At 38.4% G+C, this 23,149-nt stretch overlaps 1 protein-coding gene across 2 annotated transcripts in view; it reads right to left on the reverse strand.

The window, feature by feature from the left end:
• Positions 1–2,885: 2,885 nt before the first annotated feature.
• Positions 2,886–23,149, reverse strand: part of ahcyl2b (adenosylhomocysteinase like 2b) — a 45,257-nt gene continuing 24,993 nt past the window's right edge. The window contains exons 1-17 of one of the 2 annotated variants that reach the window (XM_067428652.1): positions 21,403–21,559; positions 17,825–17,933; positions 17,415–17,558; positions 16,930–17,030; positions 14,818–14,920; positions 14,639–14,733; positions 14,459–14,565; positions 13,405–13,521; positions 12,158–12,221; positions 11,545–11,633; positions 11,139–11,209; positions 9,726–9,820; positions 9,536–9,634; positions 8,015–8,083; positions 7,711–7,789; positions 4,959–5,079; positions 2,886–4,222 (exon numbers count right to left, since the gene is read on the reverse strand). In XM_067428652.1, the coding sequence (XP_067284753.1) occupies positions 4,216–4,222; positions 4,959–5,079; positions 7,711–7,789; positions 8,015–8,083; positions 9,536–9,634; positions 9,726–9,820; positions 11,139–11,209; positions 11,545–11,633; positions 12,158–12,221; positions 13,405–13,521; positions 14,459–14,565; positions 14,639–14,733; positions 14,818–14,920; positions 16,930–17,030; positions 17,415–17,558; positions 17,825–17,933; positions 21,403–21,453 (1,521 nt within the window). In that variant the 5' untranslated portion in view covers positions 21,454–21,559 and the 3' untranslated portion in view covers positions 2,886–4,215. Of the gene's footprint in view, positions 4,223–4,958; positions 5,080–7,710; positions 7,790–8,014; positions 8,084–9,535; positions 9,635–9,725; positions 9,821–11,138; positions 11,210–11,544; positions 11,634–12,157; positions 12,222–13,404; positions 13,522–14,458; positions 14,566–14,638; positions 14,734–14,817; positions 14,921–16,929; positions 17,031–17,414; positions 17,559–17,824; positions 17,934–21,402; positions 21,560–23,149 lie in introns of those variants that run through there. The other variant, XM_067428651.1, reaches the window with a different exon arrangement.

Genomic DNA, 23,149 nt, shown 5'->3' on the forward strand with positions numbered 1-23,149 from the left:
TACGCACATCAAAAAAAGTTTTTTTTTAATGACAACATGCATGAATTAGATCAAAACTAGCATTAAATATTTGCAAAAGTATTTACTGGGTCATTCTTTACTACTATCAGCATTTGTGTGACATTTATGCTGCATTCACGTGATCTCGGAATTATCGTAAATATGAGTTAAGGTAAACATTGCACATGAACGCCCTCCTATTTCACAATTTGAATGGGATGAGCTCGTAATCACGACTTCAGAATTGGGAATTATCAAATTTACGATAGCACGTGAAGGCGGCATTAATACAGCATACACTGTACACAGCAAACAAAGTAGAGCACACAAAAAAATCAAAAAAATCTTTCCCAATATTTTTTGTTTTCCAGTACAAATATCTATACATTCGTAAAGCCACAATATGTAATTTTTCGCCACTAGAGGTCGCGCACACAAAACAAAGGCGCAGCTTTATGACGCATTGATTTCACAGAGCTTTTATTGCACTGCAGCACTTCCGCTTCTTCCTGTAATGCGTGAGGAAAAGCAGTGCTGTTTTTATCATATTAGATACATTTGAGTGTGTTTAAAGCTATAATGCTACTCTGTACGTTTGCTCAGCATCTACTATGAGACACTTGTTCACACTGCAGTGAGTTAGACTGAAGGCATGGTAAAACATATTCGCGGTAAATCAAGGAAATGAGATTTAAACAATAAGACTAATTGTGTTGAGCTGTATAACAATGAGATTTTTTGTAGATTCATTTATCCAAACTGTTGCTCACCTGCCTTATTGGAAACCAAAGAACACGCGTCTGGTGTTTAGGCCTGGTTTCAACCGGAAATCGAGGGTAACGCGGTTATAATTTCATTGATAGGCAACGGACACGGTCCAGTTAAAAGGGCTTATTTCTGTGGATTCAAACATTCCTGGAAACATTTAGGATAATGCAAGTACACGTCAACAAAATATATAACACTCTTCTAGTGGTTTTTAGAAATTTTAATCCAAAAATCTTACATATTGTGCCTTTAAATCAAGATACATTTGATTGAGACGCAATACAAGAGAAAAAGTCTTATTTTCTGATAAATTAAGTGAGTTTATGCTTAACAAATCTGCCAGAAAAATAGGCCTTACTCAATTTAAACGGAAAACACGTCTGACTACTGACAGATATTTTTAAGCAAAAACTCACTTGATTTCGATAAATATATTTAAAAAAAAACTAAGGGAAATATATATATATATATAATTAAGCATTTAATTATTATATTTCTAGTAGCCTATAATAATCTGATTTCACGCGAAACAAAAAATAATAATAATAAAATAAAAATAAATACCGCAGTCGGTAATACCTGAAAAAAAATCTTTTTACATTTGTGATTTTTATTTTTGTTCCTCAAGATTACAGATTATTGCTCATCTACCATCACTTGCAATATTTAAACATTGTTGACAATTCATCATTAAAGACTTTCTTATTTGTAGTGAAGATTTACAACAATAAATATACAGATGTTTGAACGTCTTTATGTCAACGCTCGTGCTGGTGTTGGTTGATCCCATGCGCTCCACGTGGTTATAAAACCATCCCGAAAAATCCCAGGCCTGGAACCACCATCTACTGCCACAGCAGACACCGGTCTGTGCACACGAGCCTCGTTATTAAACACATTGTAATTCACGCACACAAGTAACCTCGCGCACAAAAAAAAATTAAGACAATGGGTTGTACACATTTGCACAAGACGTACACTGACTGATGTGCTTCAGTACATAGATTGTGTGTTAAGCAGATAAAGAACGTGACAGGATTGCTGAAAAAAAGATATAGGCTAGGTTATCGACACATTTACATTTCTAATACTAACGCAGGCGCTCTGAACACAAACTACAGATGAGCAGCACATACTAACAATGTATGAACAACGATTTTCCCCTCTTGTGTTTGTAAAGAAAGCAAATGTGTGTGAGAAAACCTAGTTGCATTTATATGCCTTTACGGGTTTGTAAAGTTGTAGGCCTACTGAAAAAAAAATCGTTTCCAGTACAAATATCTAAACATTCTTAAATCAAAACGCAACCATTGCAGATTAAAAATGAGATTATTAATATATTTAGTTTAGAAAAAATTAGAGCATGTCATGAGTTAAAAGTTCAAATGAATTGAATTAAATCCACTGAAGTCAATGAGGTTCATACTGGCATTTATCATATGTTCTTAATTTCATATAGTGATATTTTCAAATAAAATAGATTTATCATATATACTATAGTTTTTGCTGTAGATTTTTTTTAATGAATAAAAATTGCATGGTAAAAACATGGGAACATCTATTGTTTGTACATTCACTCATTCATGAAAAGTTGCTGATCAGATATATAGTTTTAGCCAAAAAATATTAAGCTATGACTGTTTTATACGCTTACATTTCACCTGGTGCAAATTGCAAGAGGCATATACACTTTTTAATGCATTACAAGGGTTTATGCCTAAAAAAGTTTATGCCTAAATCAACAAATGTCTCCTAATGGGTTCCGACAAATAACCTGGTTTTCCCTTTGAGTTAAATATAACTTTTTGCCCCCACTCACAGTTTTTTTATGTCTCTTGTTTTAAGCATAAACTTTTACATTTTCAGAAAACAAGTAAATATATCTTTATTTAAGAACATTTCAATATTTGTACCGGAAAACTCAAAAATATTGAGCAAGATTGAGTTGCAGTATGATATAGCAGCCTAAAGTTGATAAAGTACAGTAATGTAATGGTTTATCGTATAACAAGGACCATAAGCAGGACAAAAGTACCGGCCAATTGACACCTACACAACATGTGACAGTCCTGAGCAAAGGAAAGTGACGCCATATTAAACAGGAAACAGGTAAAAAGTCATTTTGATTCCCTTTATGACAAACACAGATGGCAAAGAGAAGATAAATATCTGTCATAAAGACTTTCAGAAGTATAGTAAAATAAAGGTCCCAATTTTATTAGATTTGAATATCCCAGTCACAAAGGCAGCATTTGCTCTACAGGCCTGCAAATAGCAAAGCTTTCCTTCAATCCTCTGAAATGAGTACACAGTTGGTCTTGGCTTCATTTAACACACACACATCTCTCTCCCATTGAGGACCTGGAAAGAAACTCGGTAGCGGGTTAACTGTACATTTGGTATCTCATTGATATAGGCTCTACTTCACAGTATATAAAACAAGGGTTTCATTAAATTTCATATTACACTAGAGTATCTCATAACATTTAATTGCTTATTTTTATAATGATAGACAGAGGATGAGTTCATAGGAACAAAAGATGATGGCAGAAGAAAAAAAAAAAGTATAAATATCTTAATATACACCCCTGTGATTACACAGCCTGACGAGTTTCAGCAATAACGTGGATAGATTTGTGAACACGCACAGTTTGAGCATTTCCATCTCAAACATCAATACTGACGTTCTTTAAAACTGTGTTGCTTTTGAGAGGGAAATTTGAAACACTAAAGCCTCAGCCAATGAGCTTCCAGTCTATATGAACGGTGGGGATAAGCCCTGTCCCCGAATAGTTTACAGTCCAGTTAAACTTCAACAGCTTTTATTTAGAACCAAGAGAGCGCAAAATGTTAAAATCTGCCGTAAAAATTAATACAAGTTTAAAAAAAAAAAAAAAAAAACACTATACCAAAAGAATAGTGTGATCAACTCAAAAGAAACGATTTCAAGCCCTGCGTCCGACCGTAATTCTGTCCCACCCCCCGTTTTATATAAAGAAAAAAATCATCATGTAGAAAACAAGAGAGCAGGACGCATGCAAGTGGCATGTCCATGACTAAATCATCAGCTATGATTGAACATTTTCTTTTTTTTTCTTCTTTTTTTTGTCTTTAAAGGAACTTAAACAATAAAATATCTCTAAATTACGTTGAACTAACACATGAAGCTAAGAAAAGATGAAACGCTGAAATTTCCATGAAAACGTTGCTAGGTTGCACCACTGGCAGTAGCAGCTCATAAAAGGTTAGCTATGTTATTCTAGCGTAAAATAAATAAATACTGCCGTAGCGCTAATTAGCCACGCCCTTCACCCAACCAATCAGATCAGGGCTCCTCCCTCCCCTTCAAAGGCAGGCTGTGACACACAGCTCTGTCTCGCCTTCGTCTGTATGAATTATGGAGTCTTGGGAATTTCTTTAGTCTTCGTTTCCCATCTGTAAATGGATCTAGTACCTAAAAATAAAACATTACAAATGGTTAAAAACAGACAGGTTAAAGAGTTGTTTTTTTTAAAGTGCCCCAATTGTGCTATTTTAAAGGTTTCTTATTTTAATTTTGGAGTTTTCTACAATAGGTATACATGCATCAGAGGTCAAAAAAACAGTCTGTTGTAATTGGTCTACTCTGCTCTGACTGGTCAGGTGACCCAGTCTGTTGTAATTGGTCTACTCTGCTCTGACTGGTCAGGTGACCCAGTCTGTTGTAATTGGTCTACTCTGCTCTGACTGGTCAGGTGACCCAGTCTGTTGTAATTGGTCTACTCTGCTCTGACTGGTCAGGTGACCCAGTCTGTTGTAATTGGTCTACTCTGCTCTGACTGGTCAGGTGACCCAGTCTGTTGTAATTGGTCTACTCTGCTCTGACTGGTCAGGTGACCCAGTCTGTTGCGATTGGTCTACTCTGCTCTGTTGGGCAGGTCAAAGAAGACATCATTCACAGACAGCCAATGAGGAATATGCATAGGTATGTAACAGGAAATGAGACGGGAATTACATACGACGAGTTTCAGGCAGTTCAGAATCAGTTCTTTCTTTTAGGGGATGATCATTTATCATGCAATTTCATCTTTAAAACTTTGCAGAGCTTTTACATGCACAAACAACTACTACAGTATATTCCACACTGCATAAAAGATAATTTTTGAAAAAACATAATAGGGGCGCTTTTAATCAAACTAGCAGCTGCCGACCTGTAGTAGTTTGGCTTAAAGGGTCCGTTCTTGTTCAGGCCGAGGTATTTGGCCTGTTCGTCAGAGAGTTCAGTCAAGTGTGCATCAAACGTAGGGAGATGAAGGCTGGCCACATACTCATCTGCAAAAACAACAGTTAGTATTTAAAAATTGTGCACCAAGAAAAGACAACTCATTAAAAGAACATGCATAATAGTGAGCATTACATACGCACACGGAAAAGAAAAATTCAACTTAAACAGTTAATCTAATGACAGTTTACTTGCAATGCAAAGACTGAGGCTACAGCTACACTAATCTGGCTGATACAGCATTTTTGTCTTGTGAAAACTGATGTTTTTTAAAACGTGGATACATTAGATGCCATTTCTGCGTGAAAAGGTATTTCAAAACGATGATGCATCTTTAGTCATGTAACATACCGTATTGACAAACATCTGTGTTTATGCTTGCTACAGTAGGGTAAAAAAGTATTTAGTCAGCCATCAATTGTGCAAGTTCTCCTACCTAAGATGAGAGAGGCCTGTAATTTCCATCATGGGTAGGCTACACTTCAACTATGAGAGACAGAATATGATTTTTTTTTCCAGAAAATCACATGACAGAGGTCAAATGTTTTCTGTAAGTCACCCCAAGGTTTTCACAAGTCACCACTGTTTCTGGTAGTTTGGCCCATTCCTCCATACAGATCTCCTCAAGGCAGTGATGTTTTGGGGCTGTCGCTGGGCAAGACAGATTTTCAGCTCCCCCCAAAGATTTTCTATGGGCTTGAGATCTGGTGAATGGCTAGGCCACTCCAGGACCTCCAAATGCTTCTTATGAAGCCATTCCTTCGTTGCCTCGGCGGATCATTGTCATGCTAAAAGACCCAGCCACGTTTCATCTTCAATGCACTTGCTGATGGAAAGAGGTTTTTACTCAAAATATCACGATACATGCCCCTATTCATTCATTCCTTTACACGGATCAGTCGCCTTGGACCCTTTGCAGAAAAACAGCCCCAAAGCTTAATGTTTCCACCCCCATGCTTCACAGTAGGTATGGTGCAACTCAGCATTCTTTCTCTTCCAAACACAACAAGTTGAGTTTTTACCAAAAAGTTATATTTTGGATTCATCTGACCATATGAGATTCTCCCAGTCCTCTTCTGGATCATCCATATGCTCTCTAGCAAACGTCAGACGGTCCCGGACATATACTGGCTTAAGCAGGGGGACACGTCTGACACCACAGGATTTGAGTAACTGATGGCGTAGTGTTACTGATGGTTACCTTTGTAACTTTGGTCCCAGCTCTCTGCAGGTCATTCACTAGGACCCACTGTGTGGTTCTGGGATTTTATCTCACCGTTCTTGTGATAATTTTGACCCCCACGGGGTGAGATCTTGCGTGGAGCCCCAGATCAAGGGAGGTTATAAGTGTTCTTGTATGTCTTCCATTTTCTAATAATTGCTCCCACAGTTGATTTCTTCACACCAAGCTGCTTACCTATTGCAGATTCAGCCTTCCCAGCCTGGTGCAGGTCTACAATTTTGTTTCTAGTGTCCTTTGACAGCTCTTTGGTCTTGGTCAGGGGAGTTTGGAGTCTGACTGTTTGAGGTTGTGGACGGTTGTCTTTTATACTGATAACGATTTCAAGCAGGTGCCAATGATACAGGTAACAAGTGGAGGACAGAGGAGCCTCTTAAAGAAGAAGTTACAGGTATGTGACAGCCAGAAATCTTGCTTTTATGTAGGTGACCAAAGACTTATTTTCCACCATAATTTGCAAATAAATTCATTCAAAATCAGACAATGTGATTTTCTGGATTTTTTTATCTCATTTGGTCTCTCATAGTTGAAGTGTACCTATGATGAAAATTACAGGCCTCTCATCTTTTTAAGTGCGAGAAATTGCACAATCGGTGGCTGACTAAATGCTTTTTTGCTCTACTGTATGTGCTATTCACTTTCATGGTGTTGCTAAAGATAAATGTTACTTAGTAAAATCTTTATATTACATTCCTGGAAAGAGGACAGAAAATGTACTGGTAATTGTTTCTCTGCGGCAGTTGTGTTCAGATGATAATTTTAGTGTTGTCTAACGTTAACGTGTGGACCAGCAGCATTTGGAAAATGCTAGTGTGGACAGAGAGCGTTTTGAAAATGAAAGTTTTTAAATGTATCAGGATTAATGTAGACATAGCCTCAGAATTGAGGAAATCTCCAAACAGAAAAGTAAATTTAATCGAGTATAATGAACTATTTTTATCTTTCCACCTCCTCTTAAAGAAGCAGTTTGGGATTCAATCTCTCATATATTTGCATGCTCTGTGAGGATGAGCCGCAAGTTTGAATAAAGAGCTATGCAAAGGATGAGAAATGACAGAACGGTGCAGTCTGCAGTGAGAAGTGCCAGCCGTTTGTGACAGCATGACCTATTTTCAGCTGTCTCCTGCTCCTCGGGGTCTATGCAGGATCCCACATGGCTACACTCTCTGCCCTGTGTGCTGCAGAAAACACTGAATCTTTCAACAGGCTGAAAACATCCGTGCACGGCACAGACTAAACCAATTACAGCGATTATACCCCTAGACAGCCATAATATTAACACAACACTTGAGGATTTCACTCAATTACTCCTTTTTTCTGCACGCGACACTTGTCTTAAAGGAAGATAAGCAGCACAGATCTCTCAAATAGTTAGTTTCAGGTTGTGCATAACCATTAAGCAGGGTTTATTTTTTCATGAACATATATGTATACTTCATACCCATTTTCTTAGGCAGCAGGTAGACGTCCTGTTTGTAGCGGCCTTCAGGAGCATTGTACAGCTCTATCAGAGCGAGAGCCTGGGGAAGAAGGAGCAAGAAATCAGTCACCATGACAACAGCAAGGCTGTAACACACACTCACACACACTTTTTAAATGCCTGGGGTTCATACTCTCATACAGCACACAAACTGAGAAACCCATTCGAACTATAAGTCAAATTCTCTTTGCACGCACACAAAAGCACATTATACATTTAAAAAAGTACTTTGTGTTTATTTTTCACTCTTTTCCTCTCTTCTCACCTGGGTAGTAGCCGTGATGGACAGCACAAAGGTAGGAACAGTGGAGCAGCTCAGATTTAGGAGGCGACCCTGGAAATATATGTATATATATTATATTGGACTATAGAAGACATTAAAATGCTAATAAGCTATGTTTTCAGGTAATCTTTTCTTTATAATGCCTGAGCAAAGCACTCTGAATTACAACTGATAAAATAATAAACTTGCATACATAGACATACATCCTAGATATACATCCAAATCTATTTACATGCGTAAATGCATTTAAATACAGAGACATTTATCTCAGTGAATTTAATTGTGATTAAACACATTATGAACATGTAATTTAAGTGCTCCTATTAAGCTATTTTAAAGGTTCCTACTTTTGTTTTAGAGTCACAATACACCCCACAGTCTCATACACTACAATTACATGCATTCAAGTTTAAAAACACTTAAAATTTCTCCAGATCTTCTCATTGCAGAATCAGCTCTTTTCTCAGTCTCTGATTGGCCAGATGTCCCAGTCTGTTGTGATTAGTCTACTCTGCTCAGATGGCCCAGTCTGTTGGGTTTGGTCTGTACAGTGTGTGTAGAACCAAACATCCATTACCATATCTGAACTTAAGCTCTCTCTCAGCATTTGATGCACAAAGGCTACTATCAGTAATGATGGCGTCAATTTTACTGTATCAATCAAACAGTGTTTTCTCTACATGTCGACAACACAACCCAAACTCTTCCAAGCCTCAGCTACAACTATATTGTTTGAGGTCGGGTCAAAGTAATTGAATCGGTTCTTTCTTTATTGTAGACAAAAACTATTTATCATGCACTTTGATCTTTAAAACTTTGCAGACCTTTTCCATTCACAAACAACTTTATAAAGCCCCTTTCACACTGCGATTCCAGCAAATACATGGATAATGCGACCCGGCATTTGTTCCCGGGTCGCTAGATTTGGTCCATTCACACTGCCAGCGAAATACCGTAATATGTGCGCTTTCACACACAACGCTTAACGGTCCCGGGTCGAGCATGTGACATCCAGATGTGACGTATAATGGCGAGCGATCTCAGCTTCAGCGCCGATAGTAAGGAGCTCCGTGGTCTCGACTTATGTCCAGTTTGCACACATTTCTGCTTGTTTAATTTGAGTTTCTTTTGTATACGAACACTCTCTGCGTTTAAAACACCGACTAGCTCTTCTGGCACTGCAGGGTTGTATTATTTAAAAAACAAGCTCTAGGAGTCGCACGATAACTACGTACACGTTGCGGCATTAGTTTTGGCTTTTGTTCACACAGCGCTCGTCCCGGGTCGAATACCGCAATATTACTAGGTCCCCGACCCGGGTCGAATTCGGTAATCAATCCCGGGACGTGGTTGCTTTCACACAGAAGGCGACCCGGCAATGCTCCGGGAATATTGCAGGTCCGACGTGCAGTGTGAAAGGGGCTTAAGACTCTACAATGAATGAAGGCAATATCAGAAAAATCATAATAGGGGCAACTTTAATAAAAAATTCCAATCTCAAACCTCCGCCAGCAGCACTATTCTCTTCCCATCAGGCCAGATGACATGGTCCACCTGCGATCTCACCCGCTCCCAGGTCAATTCAGGGGTCCGCAGACTGGCCTGAAAAGGTGAAGGACATGAGTTAAAGAATAAGATGCACAATGTGCACTGACAGATATGAATACACTATGAGTTAGATCAGCTCTCTCACCACATCAATCTCGGTATTGGAGTGGCCCATGTTGCAGACGATACAGCCGTTCTTCATGCGGTCCATGTACTCTCTTACTACCACATTTTTATTGCCTATGGACATCACACATAATTAGATTGAGATGAATGTGAATGAGAAACTCTGAATGCATCTCTGTTTAGCTGATGAAGGGAGCTTTGAGAACGATATTGATCTGAAATGGCTCAAAGCGCCACATAATCCTGGAGGTTCTCGTTCTCCACCTGTCTTACCTTCATAGTACAACTAAAAGGACCAAGAATAGAGTTGGACCAAGTCAAAATGCAATTACTAAAAGTAATTTCATCCATAAGTGCAACACGCTGCCTACAGATTAAACTGTGATCTAGGTTTGACTCTTGTCCTGTTCATACTATAGTATATCTTACTGTATCTTATAACTAACACTAACGGGGACCTAAAAAGCTTTCATAACCTCATTTTAAATAAATATTGTTGCTACTAGTATTGTTACTATTTGACTGAACTAAATCCAAATTAAGTAATCATCTTCAATAGAGTGAAAGTGTCCGCCACACAGTTATTTTTAGCGGCCTTTGTTCTGGAAGTACTCTTCCCATTAATTTCCTCCAATCGGATTTCAAAAAAGTCTTTGTTTTACAGCTTTATAAGCCATGAACAAAGCCAATCAGCTACGAGGTGAACCACAACATTACAAACTTTGATTTGAAGCAAAAAAGTATTTGAAAATAGGACAAAAATACAAAAAGGTACAAGACTGTGTGTACCTAACAGCTTTAGTAATAGAAAGAACTACAATCCCATGATGCATTGCTAACAGCATAATCAAATTTAAAGACACACTATGTAATATTTTTGCGGTAAAATGTCCAACCACTAGGCCAGTGTTATATATTTTGTTCAGTTGAGTACTAGCAATATTCCACGTTTCCAACTATTTGTAAATCGTGAGAAAATTTAAGTTAACCAATATTAGTTAACCAATTTTAGTTAACCAATGAATCGGGACGTTTGAGGGATGTATAAATCACACCCATGAACATGATTTCTGCCTCAAGTCCTAACCTGATTTTGTCACAAAATTCTGCGCTCAAACTTTGTTTTGAATAAGATTGAAAAAAAAAAATTTTTTTGTAGGGAGAAAATTAATGGAGTTTTTGAATCCAGAACACAACTGTTGTGCATCTTAAATTAATAACTCAACTAAAAAAAATTATAATAATTTTGGAACAAAATTTCTATTTTTATTTGCAATTACAAAGAATACAAGGAATGAAAAAGTACACAATTCTTTTCATTTTTGGGTAACTTTTCATTGTTTTTTCCCCTTAAATAATCAGTCAAACAGAATAATAATTACCATGTAAACCTTTAAAAATGTACAACAATCAAAATCAGATCTAAAAATACCTGTGCAGGTGATGACAATGTCGACTTGTCGGATGACTTCGGTGAGTTTTACCAGCCTGAAGCCGTCCATGCTGTGTGATGACAAATATAAATTAGAGACTGTAGTCTTTTTAAACACTTAAAAACTATTAGTCTAAATGCTGAATAACATGTTTGTTGTCATTCAACACAGATAACTGACCAGTGTGGCAACAGTAATTACAGAAATGCTTATAATGGTTAGGTAAGTGCTGTACTACGTTAATTTTAATCAGTTGTGCAATAATGCTGAACACACAGTCCTGGAGAGCCATCCATCGCTCAAATGCTGGTTAACACAAGCCACTAACACACTCAAATGACATTAAGTGCAATCAATGGCATCTAGTAAAGGGCATCACTGCTGGTTCAGTGACTTCAGACTCACCAGGCCTGTAGGGCACAGATGGGGTCAATCTCAGTGACGGAGACGATGGAGCCCATTGCTTTGAGAGCAGCACAGCAGCCTTTTCCCACCTTATCACGCAAATGAAGACAATAATTATTCAGAAAAAAAGGCTCAAAGAAAATATTTATAATGCACAAGTGGACCCAATGTGATTGACACATGCATCTTTGGTTGCACAAGGAAAACCATTTGTATCAAGGTTGACTTTCCTACTAGAAAAATCACAAGAAACACATCTAGACGCACTGCCCTCTAGTGGCCATGTCTGATATCGGATTAAAATGCAGTAATGCAGCAGCACAGTGGAGGTGTGGTCACCAAAAATGATTGACAGAGGATGCTGAATAAGCAGACAGAACTGCAAAATGGTTTTAAAATGTTTGGGGCTTCACTTATTGCATTTTAAATTCAAAATCTACAAATATATTTATAGATTATAGATCTATATATTTTATAGATTTTGCTGGGCTGGACATGTCAGGCAGCAGTCATTGGAATAAACAACATTATTTTACATATAATGCCAAGAACATCCTGTAGTTCTGAATGCAGAAGTCTCTCATAGGAAACGGTTAGCTGGAAATGATCTCACCTCTCCATATCCACAAACCACCACCTGCTTCCCTCCAAACATCACATCTGTGGTCCTCTTTAGACTAGAACACAAAACACAAACATGCTCAGTAAAACCATACAGCACTATAAACCACATAAATCAGAACTGATCCTCTGCACATTAAGTCCATTAAAGAGGGCCTATTGTGCCTATTTACAGAGTCTTGTGTTTTTGGTCTCTACTAGAATAGAATTTCATGCTTGATTTTTCAAAGTATGTGTTTTGCACATATTCTCCATTGTTGCAGCTCCTCTCTTGCCAGTCTGTCAGTAACGCTCTGTTTATTCCTGTCTCTATGAAGCCCCTTCTTCTGAAAAGCACAATGTGCTCTGATTGATTGGCTGCCTGGAGCAGTGTTATTATTGGTCAAGAGATTTGAGCATGTTTGGAAAATGTCCCACCCCTTACCATAACCGCCAGTTTTAACCATAGACTGTAAAAAAATATGGACGTAGTGTCCGTGACGTCACCCATAGGATTCTGATAAGCCGTTCTGAAGCTTAAAGTATGGGCGAGCTGGGCGTTGCCATCTTGGGAGCGAGTCAACGCGTGTCACTCCCGGATAACAGAAAATGGGCAAAAAGGCGGGATGTGCGAAGAGCTGAGGTGACGCAATAACTATAGACGGCGGATAAATGGCTATCCACTTGTAACCACGCCCTTAATTATGCAGAACCTTAAGGCTTAATATAACGGAAACGAATGAGTTATAAAAAAATTCACCCCCCTCAGAGTTGTCATGAAGATCAAAATTAGCCTTATAAGCCAAAACCACAATTTGTACCAGGCTGTAAACATGTTTTTTTCTGCTTTAAAGTTGAGAATTTTTACATGGGGCTCAATGAGATTCTGCTCCCTTCTGGAGCCTGCATCTAGTGGCCAGTTAAGGAATTACAGTTTACATTACTTCCGTATTGGCTTCAAGAGAGATCGCGGGAGGTTGCCGCTTGGTTTTAACACACTTAACCAGGCCCCGCCCCTTTGTTCTGCATATTAATTATTTAAATGAGGAATATTGTGGTGTGTTCTTTCCTAAAAGAAATCTTAAGACTATAATGAGGGAACAGTGACACTGATATAGAGAAGAACTGCCTTTGGGACACTTTGCAAAGCTTTTTCAGACTCAAACATCAACATTACACACTGAAGAGATTTGGACATTTTTTTAAAGGCATAGTAAAAAAGGCACCCTGTAACTACATTGACTGTAAAAAAAAACATACCCATCCAAGATAGACTCCCGGCAGCAGTAAAGGTTGTCAAATTTCTGCTTGGTCACTGAATCGTTAACGTTCATTGCAGGAACACACAACTTGCCCGCTTTTGATAGCTGGTATAGCCTGGGATAACAAATTCATAGGAGAACAGTTTAGCGGAAAACACAACACAAAGAAATTCTGATGAATCAATGATGATGATCACAAGATATAATTAATATTTACACTACCAGTCAAAATTCTGGAATAATTACAATCCTTTTATGTTTTAGAAAGAAGTCTCTTATGCTCACCAAGGCTTTTTTGATGAAAAATATTAGTAGAACATAATAGATTATATTAAAACTATACAGTTTATTATATGTAATATTACTGTATTTTATACAGTAATATTAAGAAATATTATTAAAATGTAATGTAATTACATTTAATATAATGTTTTATTTATAATATATTTTGGATCAAAGAATCCTGAAAAAAAAGCATAATTTTCCACCAAGATATAAAGCATTTACCACTGATAATAATAAGAACCATTATTAATAGTTGATCACTACTACTACTACTACTACTAATAATAATAATAATAATACAACAAAAATAAGAATAATTAGACTGATTCGTGTGACAGTGAAGACTGGAATAATTACAGGAATAAATAACATTTTAAAATATATTGAAATAAAAAACATTTTAAAACATAATGTTTCACAATATTACTTTTTTGTCCCATTAAATGAATCTTTGGTGAGTTTAAGAGATTCTTTAAAAAAAAAACATTTTGAATCAAATAAAAGTTTGAAATAAAGATTGTTTTTGATATCTTGCTGCTCTAAAATATTACACTTCAAATCAACATCACATGTCAGTTCCACTACCGGCCACTAGATGGAGACATCGCTATTTGATATGGAAAAGCAATGGAGGTCCCTACATTATTATTTATTATAAATTACATTTTAAGTCTAAAGTTTTGACTTAGTGCACATCAAACACACACACACACACACAAAAGTAACAGTATTTTAATGTATCTAACAAATTAAAGAACTGTAATCACCTGTGAACTCCAGTCACGCTCTCCTCTACAATGCCTTTGATCTTTTTGAACATGTTGGGATATTTCTTATAGATCCAGTGGGTCAAATCCCCTCCATCATCTAAAATCTACAAGGCAGAAGCTGTTGAGACACTGTACAGTCATAATGTTTCATAGTCTAGGTGTTTACACTCCAGTTACCATGTTGGGCTGCCAACCCTCCACGTTAACGCAGCGATCGATACACCACCAGAAATCATCCTCTGATTCACCCTTCCAGGCAAACACTGAGAAGCCTGCCAGACACGACACACAGGAGTTGATCAGGACAGAGAAGTATAGAAGAGAATAATAATATATAAGAAATGAAAAAGATTTACCTCCCTCGGCCAGAGCGGCTGCTACCTCGTTTTGAGTGGAGTAGATGTTACAGGCGGCCCACCTGCACTGAGCGCCCAGAGCAGAGAGGGTCTCCATCAGCACCTGCGCGCGCGCGCACACACACACACACACACACACACACACACACACACACACACACACACACACACACACACACACACACACACACACACACACACACACACACACACACACACACACACACACGTTCAAAGACCTCTTATATGTCAAAAGATCCAATTTGATTTCTCATGCCATGACTTTTATGCCGTAATTAGATTACCACCGTTTTTTTCATAACAAATTTGCATGAAGTTATGTATCCAGAAAACATGTTGTTTTTTTTACTAAATTTGGGGGAAAAATAAAACGAAACATTAAAAAAATCATAATCATAAAACGGTACTATGAAATACAGATGCAGGGCTCCAGACAAAAATATCCATTAGCTCCTATAAGGGAAAAAGGGGGCTTATTTTTTCACGTGTCACAAACTGGGTTTTCATTTTTCACATGCAATTATATGGGTGGTGATGAATTTCATTTTTAGCTCCTTCCATTCTTTCTAGACAACAGTTTAAGTAAAAATATAAGGATTGTGTGATATAGTGCAAATATTAGGCAAAATGCCACTTTCTAGGAATTTTTCTAGCAGACTAACAAGGTTATGAGCACTGAATGACTTTTCTGAGGTAAATTTGATGATATGGTACATGATTGTTTTTCAAATTTAGAATGTTTCTATCTAATATGATTTATGACTTGCGGGGTTGGCAGAATAATAATTATACACTGTTTAATAGGCCAGAGGAGAACTGGCACCCCGACTGAGTCTGGTTTCTCCCAAGGTTTATTTTTCTCCATCATGCCCTGATGGAGTTTTGGTTCCTTTGGTCGCCTTTGGCTTGGCTTGCTCAGTTGGGGACACTAAAATTATGATCCAAGTTATTCAACTAAATATACAAATAAAATGAATTAACTGGGTCATATTTAATTCTATAAACTATCCAAATCAAACTAGCCAAAACAAATTTTGTATGCAATATTGTCCTGTTTAACACTGTGAAGCTGCTTTCGTCAAACAATCGTCATTGTAAAAGCACTATATAAATAAAGATGATTGATTGATTGATTGATTGATTGATTGATTGTTCTTCAGCAGTTTTATACAAGCTCTTTCCAAGGTCAAAATCCTGAGTGTCAAAAAGTTTAAAGATGTTAATTGTTTACTAAAAATAACAAGTTAAAAGTGACTTATTAAAGATGTCAGTTCATAGTCATACAAATCTTCCGATGCGAATATTGATGGCTGCGCTACAAATAACGTGAAGATTAAAATATATTGAGAACAAGAATCCATATCAGTGTCCATTAGTTGGCTGTAACAATTCGTTGGCGTCCACACAGCTGAGATGTTTATGCACGAAATAAGACACTTGCCTTCCTGCACTTTTACATTACCTGGATGTTCATTCATTAACAAGTCTCCGTCTCTTTCTATCTCTCTCCAGCTGGTTGGGTCGTTAGCGTTGTTGCTCGATAGAGATGAGGACTTTAAAAAAAGCCTGATATTTCCATTTTGAGACACATTTCTGATGCATATTTTGGCTCTCAAGTATTTTTCCACTTGTCTCATATTATCACATCAACACAACAAAGGCTGTGATGGGGTACTCAGCACAGAACTGCATGCTGGTAATATGCCATTTTTAATCATAACGTGTACATTTATATGGTCGCCATCTCCCAAAAATGATCCCTTGCAAATTAATATTTTCGTTTTAGTCGCAGTCTGGAGCCCTAAGATCATTTAAAAAATGTGCGCTATTTTTGATATCATCCTTTCAAATACAGTAACACTTCTTTAAATATACTTAAATATACTATATAAAAAATAAAAAGGTTCCTAAATGGGGCAGATAACGTCCCAAAAGTTATAGAGTTAGGATTAGGGTGTTAGAATTATAGTGTAATTAAATTTAATTAGTTTAATTTAAGAACCAATTAAGTCCATGTGATTTCTTCAAGAATATGGTGTATTATCGAGTGTGTGTGTGTGTGTGTGTGTGTGTGTGTGTACAGAAACTCACAGCAGTCTGTGCAGTGATGTGGGTGCAACCCACAATTTTGGCTCCAGCCAATGGCTTCTCTCCCTGAGCTCTCTTCCTCAAAGCCATGAGAGCAGGCATCTCTACAGTACAGAAATACCCACAAAAATCATGAACACATGCCTATAACATTCAAATAAGCATGCTAACATTCTTGATTATATAGAGAGTTTTACACCTCGAAAACAGGCGCGTGAGTACACAATGGAGTATTTGGCCATGTGGTTACAGGGGCTGAAGGGGACGGCCTGCTGTGAACATATGGCCTCACACCATCACAGGAAGAACATCAAAACATGCTTCGCTTGATCTCACACAAACACACACTTTGACTTCACGCATAAACAAATACCAACGGCTTAATATGTTGACAGGCCTGTGGACAAAGGCATTTTGCAATCAGCCGTCAAGCTTGTAAAGACAGTTATAGCTTGTCGGCACATGCTAAATATTAAGGCACCTCACACCTTGCTCTGCGATCTCGATCTCCCTGCGTCCGAAGTCGGCCTGTTTGATGTTCTTTATGCAGAAGTCTCCATTGCCCTTGGAGTTCTTCTGCTGCTTGTCGCGGGGAGATGTCTCGTCGTCGGAGCTGTCAGTGTACGAGGCGGCTGAAGAAGGGAAAATGTATGTGAAGGAATGCAGGATTTGACTTCCCCCCCCTAAACTTTACTCAGAGTTATCAATGTAATCCTCCTAAAGAGCCCCGCCAAAGAACCCACACAGGAAAGCCTTTGTTCACATGACTCACTACATTCGACTTATGACGTATGGTAAAAACTCATTTTATGCACAGTAGCCCACCTGAGGGTTAACAGGGCGTGGGCATGTGGGTGAAGTACTGAACAGTGTGTTTGGTGCTTGTACAATGCCATACCTGAGCTGTAACTGTCTGTTGAAGACTGTGAGATGGAGCGAGACAAAGACCTGCGGCTGATCTTGGTGGGACGTTTGTTGAACTCCTGTTTCTGGTCTGCGAACTGGATCTGTTATTAAAAAAAAAAAGGTGGATGAGCAATGAGCAAATTTTTAACAACAACAACAAAAACCTTCAAAATGACATACAATATGTTGGAATCAGTTGAACAAAGACTGAGCTACAGGTTTGTAGTCGAAAGAGTCAGCAAAGCCAATTTTGAGAAAAATCTAGTTCAAGCTCTAAAGGTTCAAAATCAAGATCAACTAGCAACTATACCAAAAACCCCTGGTAATAACACCAAATGTGGCACACACCAAGTCAAAACCAAATATCTATAGGAACATTTATTTTCCCATGATACCAAAACTGTTTGATTAACATTAATAAAACAGACATTTAATGTATCAAAGCAAAGGAATGCAAGAAGTGCTGCACAGGGTGTAAAGTCTCGGTGCTCTTTGGTTGTGTGGGAAAATTAAGTCTAAAAGCAAAAGTAGTCCAAGGCACTCGATGGGTGTTTTGAGAAAGTTAAAAAGCCTTTATTTGTTCATGGCGTAAGCAATTAAAAATTGAAAATTGGTAGTTACATTAGATGTTTTTCCCTAACAGTTAACCAAGCGTTAATTTAAGACACAACCGATAATTGAAATATCACATTGGTTCAGAACTTCAGACTCATGCCATTGAGAAGTCACTATGAATATTCACAAAGTTGCATTGCTGCGCATTAAAACGATACCAAACTTGTGCTGAGAGGAATAGCCAGTCATCAATAAGTGAGCAGAGAAAACTTTTCATGGACAAAGAAAAGGTGCTCCCTTCAGAAAATGTACAAATAAAGATACTTTTAGAGGTTTAATTGCTATTTGGAGGCTTAACTCTTGTTTTTTTTGTTTTTTTGTGAAAACTTCAAATTCGACCAAAAATGACGTTTCACATTTTTTGCATGTAGCTCAAAAATAGGCCGTGCGCATTCTGACTAATTTTGCCAGCATGGGTGTCATATATATATCTATATAATACATATATGCTCAACAAGGCTGGACTTAGTTGATCAAGCATACAGTAAAAACAACAAGATTGAATATATTTTTAAAATATAATTTATTCCTGTGATCATAGCAGAATTTTCAGCATCCTTTCTCCGGTTTTCGGTGTCACATGATCATTCAGAAGTCATTCTAATATGCTTAAGAAACTTTTCTGATTATTATCATTTGAAAACAGTTGAGCTGCATTATATTTTGTCTTAACTGCCACTTTTAAACAACTGAATGCCTATGAAATTTTAAAAAATGTTAGTCTGTGTATTTTTTAAAACAAAAAAGCATTAAATACACAACAACAACAACTTTAGCATGTAAATACTTGCTGAGGTTGGATTTCACCCTCCAGTTGATCTTTGAACCGTTTGCTGATTTTCTGAGCTCAGATAATGCTTAACAGTGTGCCTATTACCACAGGAAGTGTCAAATTAGTATGTAAACAATGGCCAGTCTGAACACAATGCTGCCATTCACATATTAGGCTGAATACAGGGAATTAGTCTTTACTCAGAAAGTGAGAAGTAAATCATTTAAATTAAGCTCCTAATCTTTAACACGATTTGACCTGCCAAGTAGGTACTTTATTTGTGATCATTTCATTATCATAACCTCGACAACTGCATCCGCATCCTTCATGAGTGTAGTCCGCCATCACTAAGCTACTCTCAATGAAAGTCTGGAAAGGCAGAGGAAACCATTGAGAGCTCGTCGCAGACGTGTCTGTAAACTGCGCTACTATTAATGGCCCGGCAGCTGTTGCCTGCAGAGAGGAACGCGCTGTGTGAACCGTGAGAGGATTACGGCATGGTGCAGTCATCTCATGTTGACTTTATTATCTGACTCAACAGCCAGCCCCAAATCCCCCCGCTTCATCAAGAGATTTCTAAAAGCAGGACTATTACATAATCCCGTGCCATATCGGTGTTCAATCAACCATGTACTGAGCGATCGCAGTGATTCGTCTTCAGGGTTTAGGTTGAAGCTATAAGAAGCACGTTTTCAGGATGGATGGATGACCATGATTAAATCCACAGTTATGCAGACGAGTGATAAGGCTTTGACTCACAGACCTTGATTCACACAAACGCATCGTTGTGCCCAAAAGCACTTGAACGCAATTGTCACTCACAGGGGTTCTGCAACAATAGCCCTACAGAGAAACAAACACCCACAGACTCTGTGAACTTCAATTTGGCACCTGTTTATCTCTTATCGCATGGCACAAAGGGCCGAAGGACTGTACTGGAATGTTTAACTCACAAACTCACAGGAAAAGCATGATGCTAATCTGATAAGAAAGCTCAGGATGCTCAGATTCAGAGAGAAATATGGCCCAAAAGCACATTTCCAGGATACATGCATCCTAAACCACACCTCTGCTCCAAAACCGGATGAGCATCATATCTGACATGGACCGGTTACAACTTTCTGCTAAGAGACTCGACTCACAATTAATACTAATGGGTAATACAGGAAGGTGTGTTGGAGCTAAACTCTGATGAAAAGTGCCCATCCAGGAACAGAATTAGACACCCCTGGCCTAAAACCAAACTAAGGGAGCTTTCACACTGGGTATGTTTGCTGTGGTCCGAGTTCGACTGTTCCTGGTTTCACACTAGGGCTGCACGATTAATCATTGAAAGACTGCATGTGCAATGAACATCATATTTTTTTCCCCTTCAGAATCGCAATCTCTGTATTACACAAAGAAATTGTGATTCTCAATTAATCTGACGTCATCACAAACATGCACGGCGCATTATAGAAAATAAAATGCATTCAATATATTGTGTTTTTGATCAATTAAATTGTGCTATTATGCACAGCAACAGAGTAAACAACACTTAGCTTTACTGTGTGTGTCGCATGAAGGCGGCTTTCTGCTGCGTGCAAACAGACTCTAGACAGCGGATTACGAGCAGTTCATTTGCCGCCCTGTCTGCACTCACCATGCGCAAATACACTACAAGCTCACTCATATCTAAGGTAAATCATCAACACATCCCTTACACAGCCCTAAATGCATCATAATCATATAAAATGTATGCACAGGTTCCTTTTCTTCCTGAAGTGTGCACCTGAGTCCATGTTGCTTTTACATTCAGGAGTGCAACCGAACTCAGACCACCTCACCCAGGCAGTCTCGTGCACACCCGGGTCTGCATGACAGCCTTCACATTAGCAATTTTTCATGCAAACCATGACCTGTTTCAAACTAAACTGTCAGTGTGAATCACCCGAAGATGCACCATGTTCTGAAACAAACGATCCAGGTTTGAAAGCGGGATGACTTTGCAGGTGCGCCGGAAAGTCTGCACCAGAAGAGATTGCGTTGGACCCCCTGTCGCTTTCCAAGGAAGAAGACAAACACTGCCCTCCTGCTAATCCACACTGAGCCCACAGATGGCTCGAGACTATTTTCACTCCGGAAGGTTAAGCTTACAGCCCCCAGGAAAGTCTGACGACCACCCTCACTTTCTGCCCGCTTACCTTCTTAACTGAGGGCTCGGTGATCTCTCCATCCTTCTTTTTCTTCAGCATGACAGTGAGGGAAGCGAAGAGCGATAGAAAGAAACCGAGTGCTAAAAATATAAGGGACTGGCGCTGAGGAAATGGACTTTTATACCAGCTTTACGCGTGACCAGCCTAAACTGATTCCATGGCCTGTGCAGCACAATGCTAGACTGTTTCCCTTTGGGGTTTTTTTTGTGCATCTCTCTTTTAATTGTTAATTGTTTAGAGGCTGGAACGATTCTGGTCAGAGTTGGCAAAATGTGTGTGTGGAGGCTTTTAGGGGTGGTGGTTTAGGAGGCGATTACTGCGTCTAATGCTCAAGATAATGAAACATGCCAAGGACACATACACTCACTCACACACCACCAGCCTCGACAAAAGAGCTCTTTGTGTTTTCCTGGTCACGAAATATATGACCAGGAGGGGTCAGATCGGATGTACTGGAGGGACAATTACTCTGGCATGTTCTTGAGTTCTTTAACCTCACCTTTATGGCTAATATCATGGTCAAAAGCTTAACTTGTAAAATATGCAAAGACTTTGCAAACACTTCAACACTGTAAATAGCTAATATATGTTTTATGACGGTTCATTCATGAAAACAGAGGCAACAGAATGCACAGGAAAATGTCTTCACTAAGACACTCGTCTCCCTCTTTCTCTGTGAACGTGTGGTTTGAAAATATCTTCCCAGTATGAGTTCATACCTTTCCCACAGACCTGGATCACACGTTGCTTTATCTAGGGAGTTTAGAAAGTCAAATATTTGAGAACAATTATCTGTCTTTTGTGGTTTTGTGTGTTAAAAAAAACGTTGCACAACAGAACGGACTAAATACAGTTAAAGCCTTAATGAAGCTTAAACAGTAGCGTAGTTTAAAATGACCTGTAAGTGTCAAGGTCATGAGTTCAATTCCAAGGGAAAGTGAGAAGTGATCAAATGTGTACCTAGTATGTGATTTAATAGTACACCATGTAATGTTTTATTCAAAATTAACTTCACTGAATCTCATGCATCATCAATCCTTCTTTCAAATCTCAGTTTTGTCTGAAGTATATGGCAACCCTATTATAAGTGTTTCTATTTTAGAACACTGCGGGATTGGTATTCGTGGGAAATTGAGTATTTCAGTCGCACATAATTGTATGTAAATCGAGAAAAGTTGCTCCGGTAACTTTGACGTGTGTATGGTGTGGGAGTAGCATAGGTTAGTTAAACAATGAGTGTGAAAGGTTGACATTGAGCAGCTAAATCTTCAACCTCTGGGGGCTCAGCCATTTTAAACAAACACCAAACAGAACAAAAGGAGAGTCTGCTGGCAAAAAAAATGAACACGACAGAGCTCGTAATAAAACAAGAATCAACATAGGCTTGGTTTCTCGGAGATCATGAGAACGAAGAGATTTTAAATGTTGTAAAATCGACATGGAGGTGACATGGGTCACCCAGCGACATAGGTGTTTTTATCACCCAACAGGCGAGTAAGGTATTTTGCTGAACAGATATATCGGCATATGCAGCTTATTGTAAAGCCCTTTCTCTTCTGAAGGGTCATTTCATTATGGCTGTTGTAGCGCTGTGCTGGAATTGAAATTTCAATGAAGTATCATATCTATTAATGGGTAAAGCTACAGTAACGTCTTCAGCTAATCAGATTGAGATCTTTTTTATCTAAACGTGTTATATCTCTTAAGCCCTGTAGTGAATGTTTTATGGGAAGTA

The sequence above is a fragment of the Pseudorasbora parva genome, chromosome 20 (assembly GCF_024679245.1).
Source record: "Pseudorasbora parva isolate DD20220531a chromosome 20, ASM2467924v1, whole genome shotgun sequence".
In the NCBI taxonomy this organism is placed as follows: Eukaryota; Metazoa; Chordata; class Actinopteri; order Cypriniformes; family Gobionidae; genus Pseudorasbora; species Pseudorasbora parva.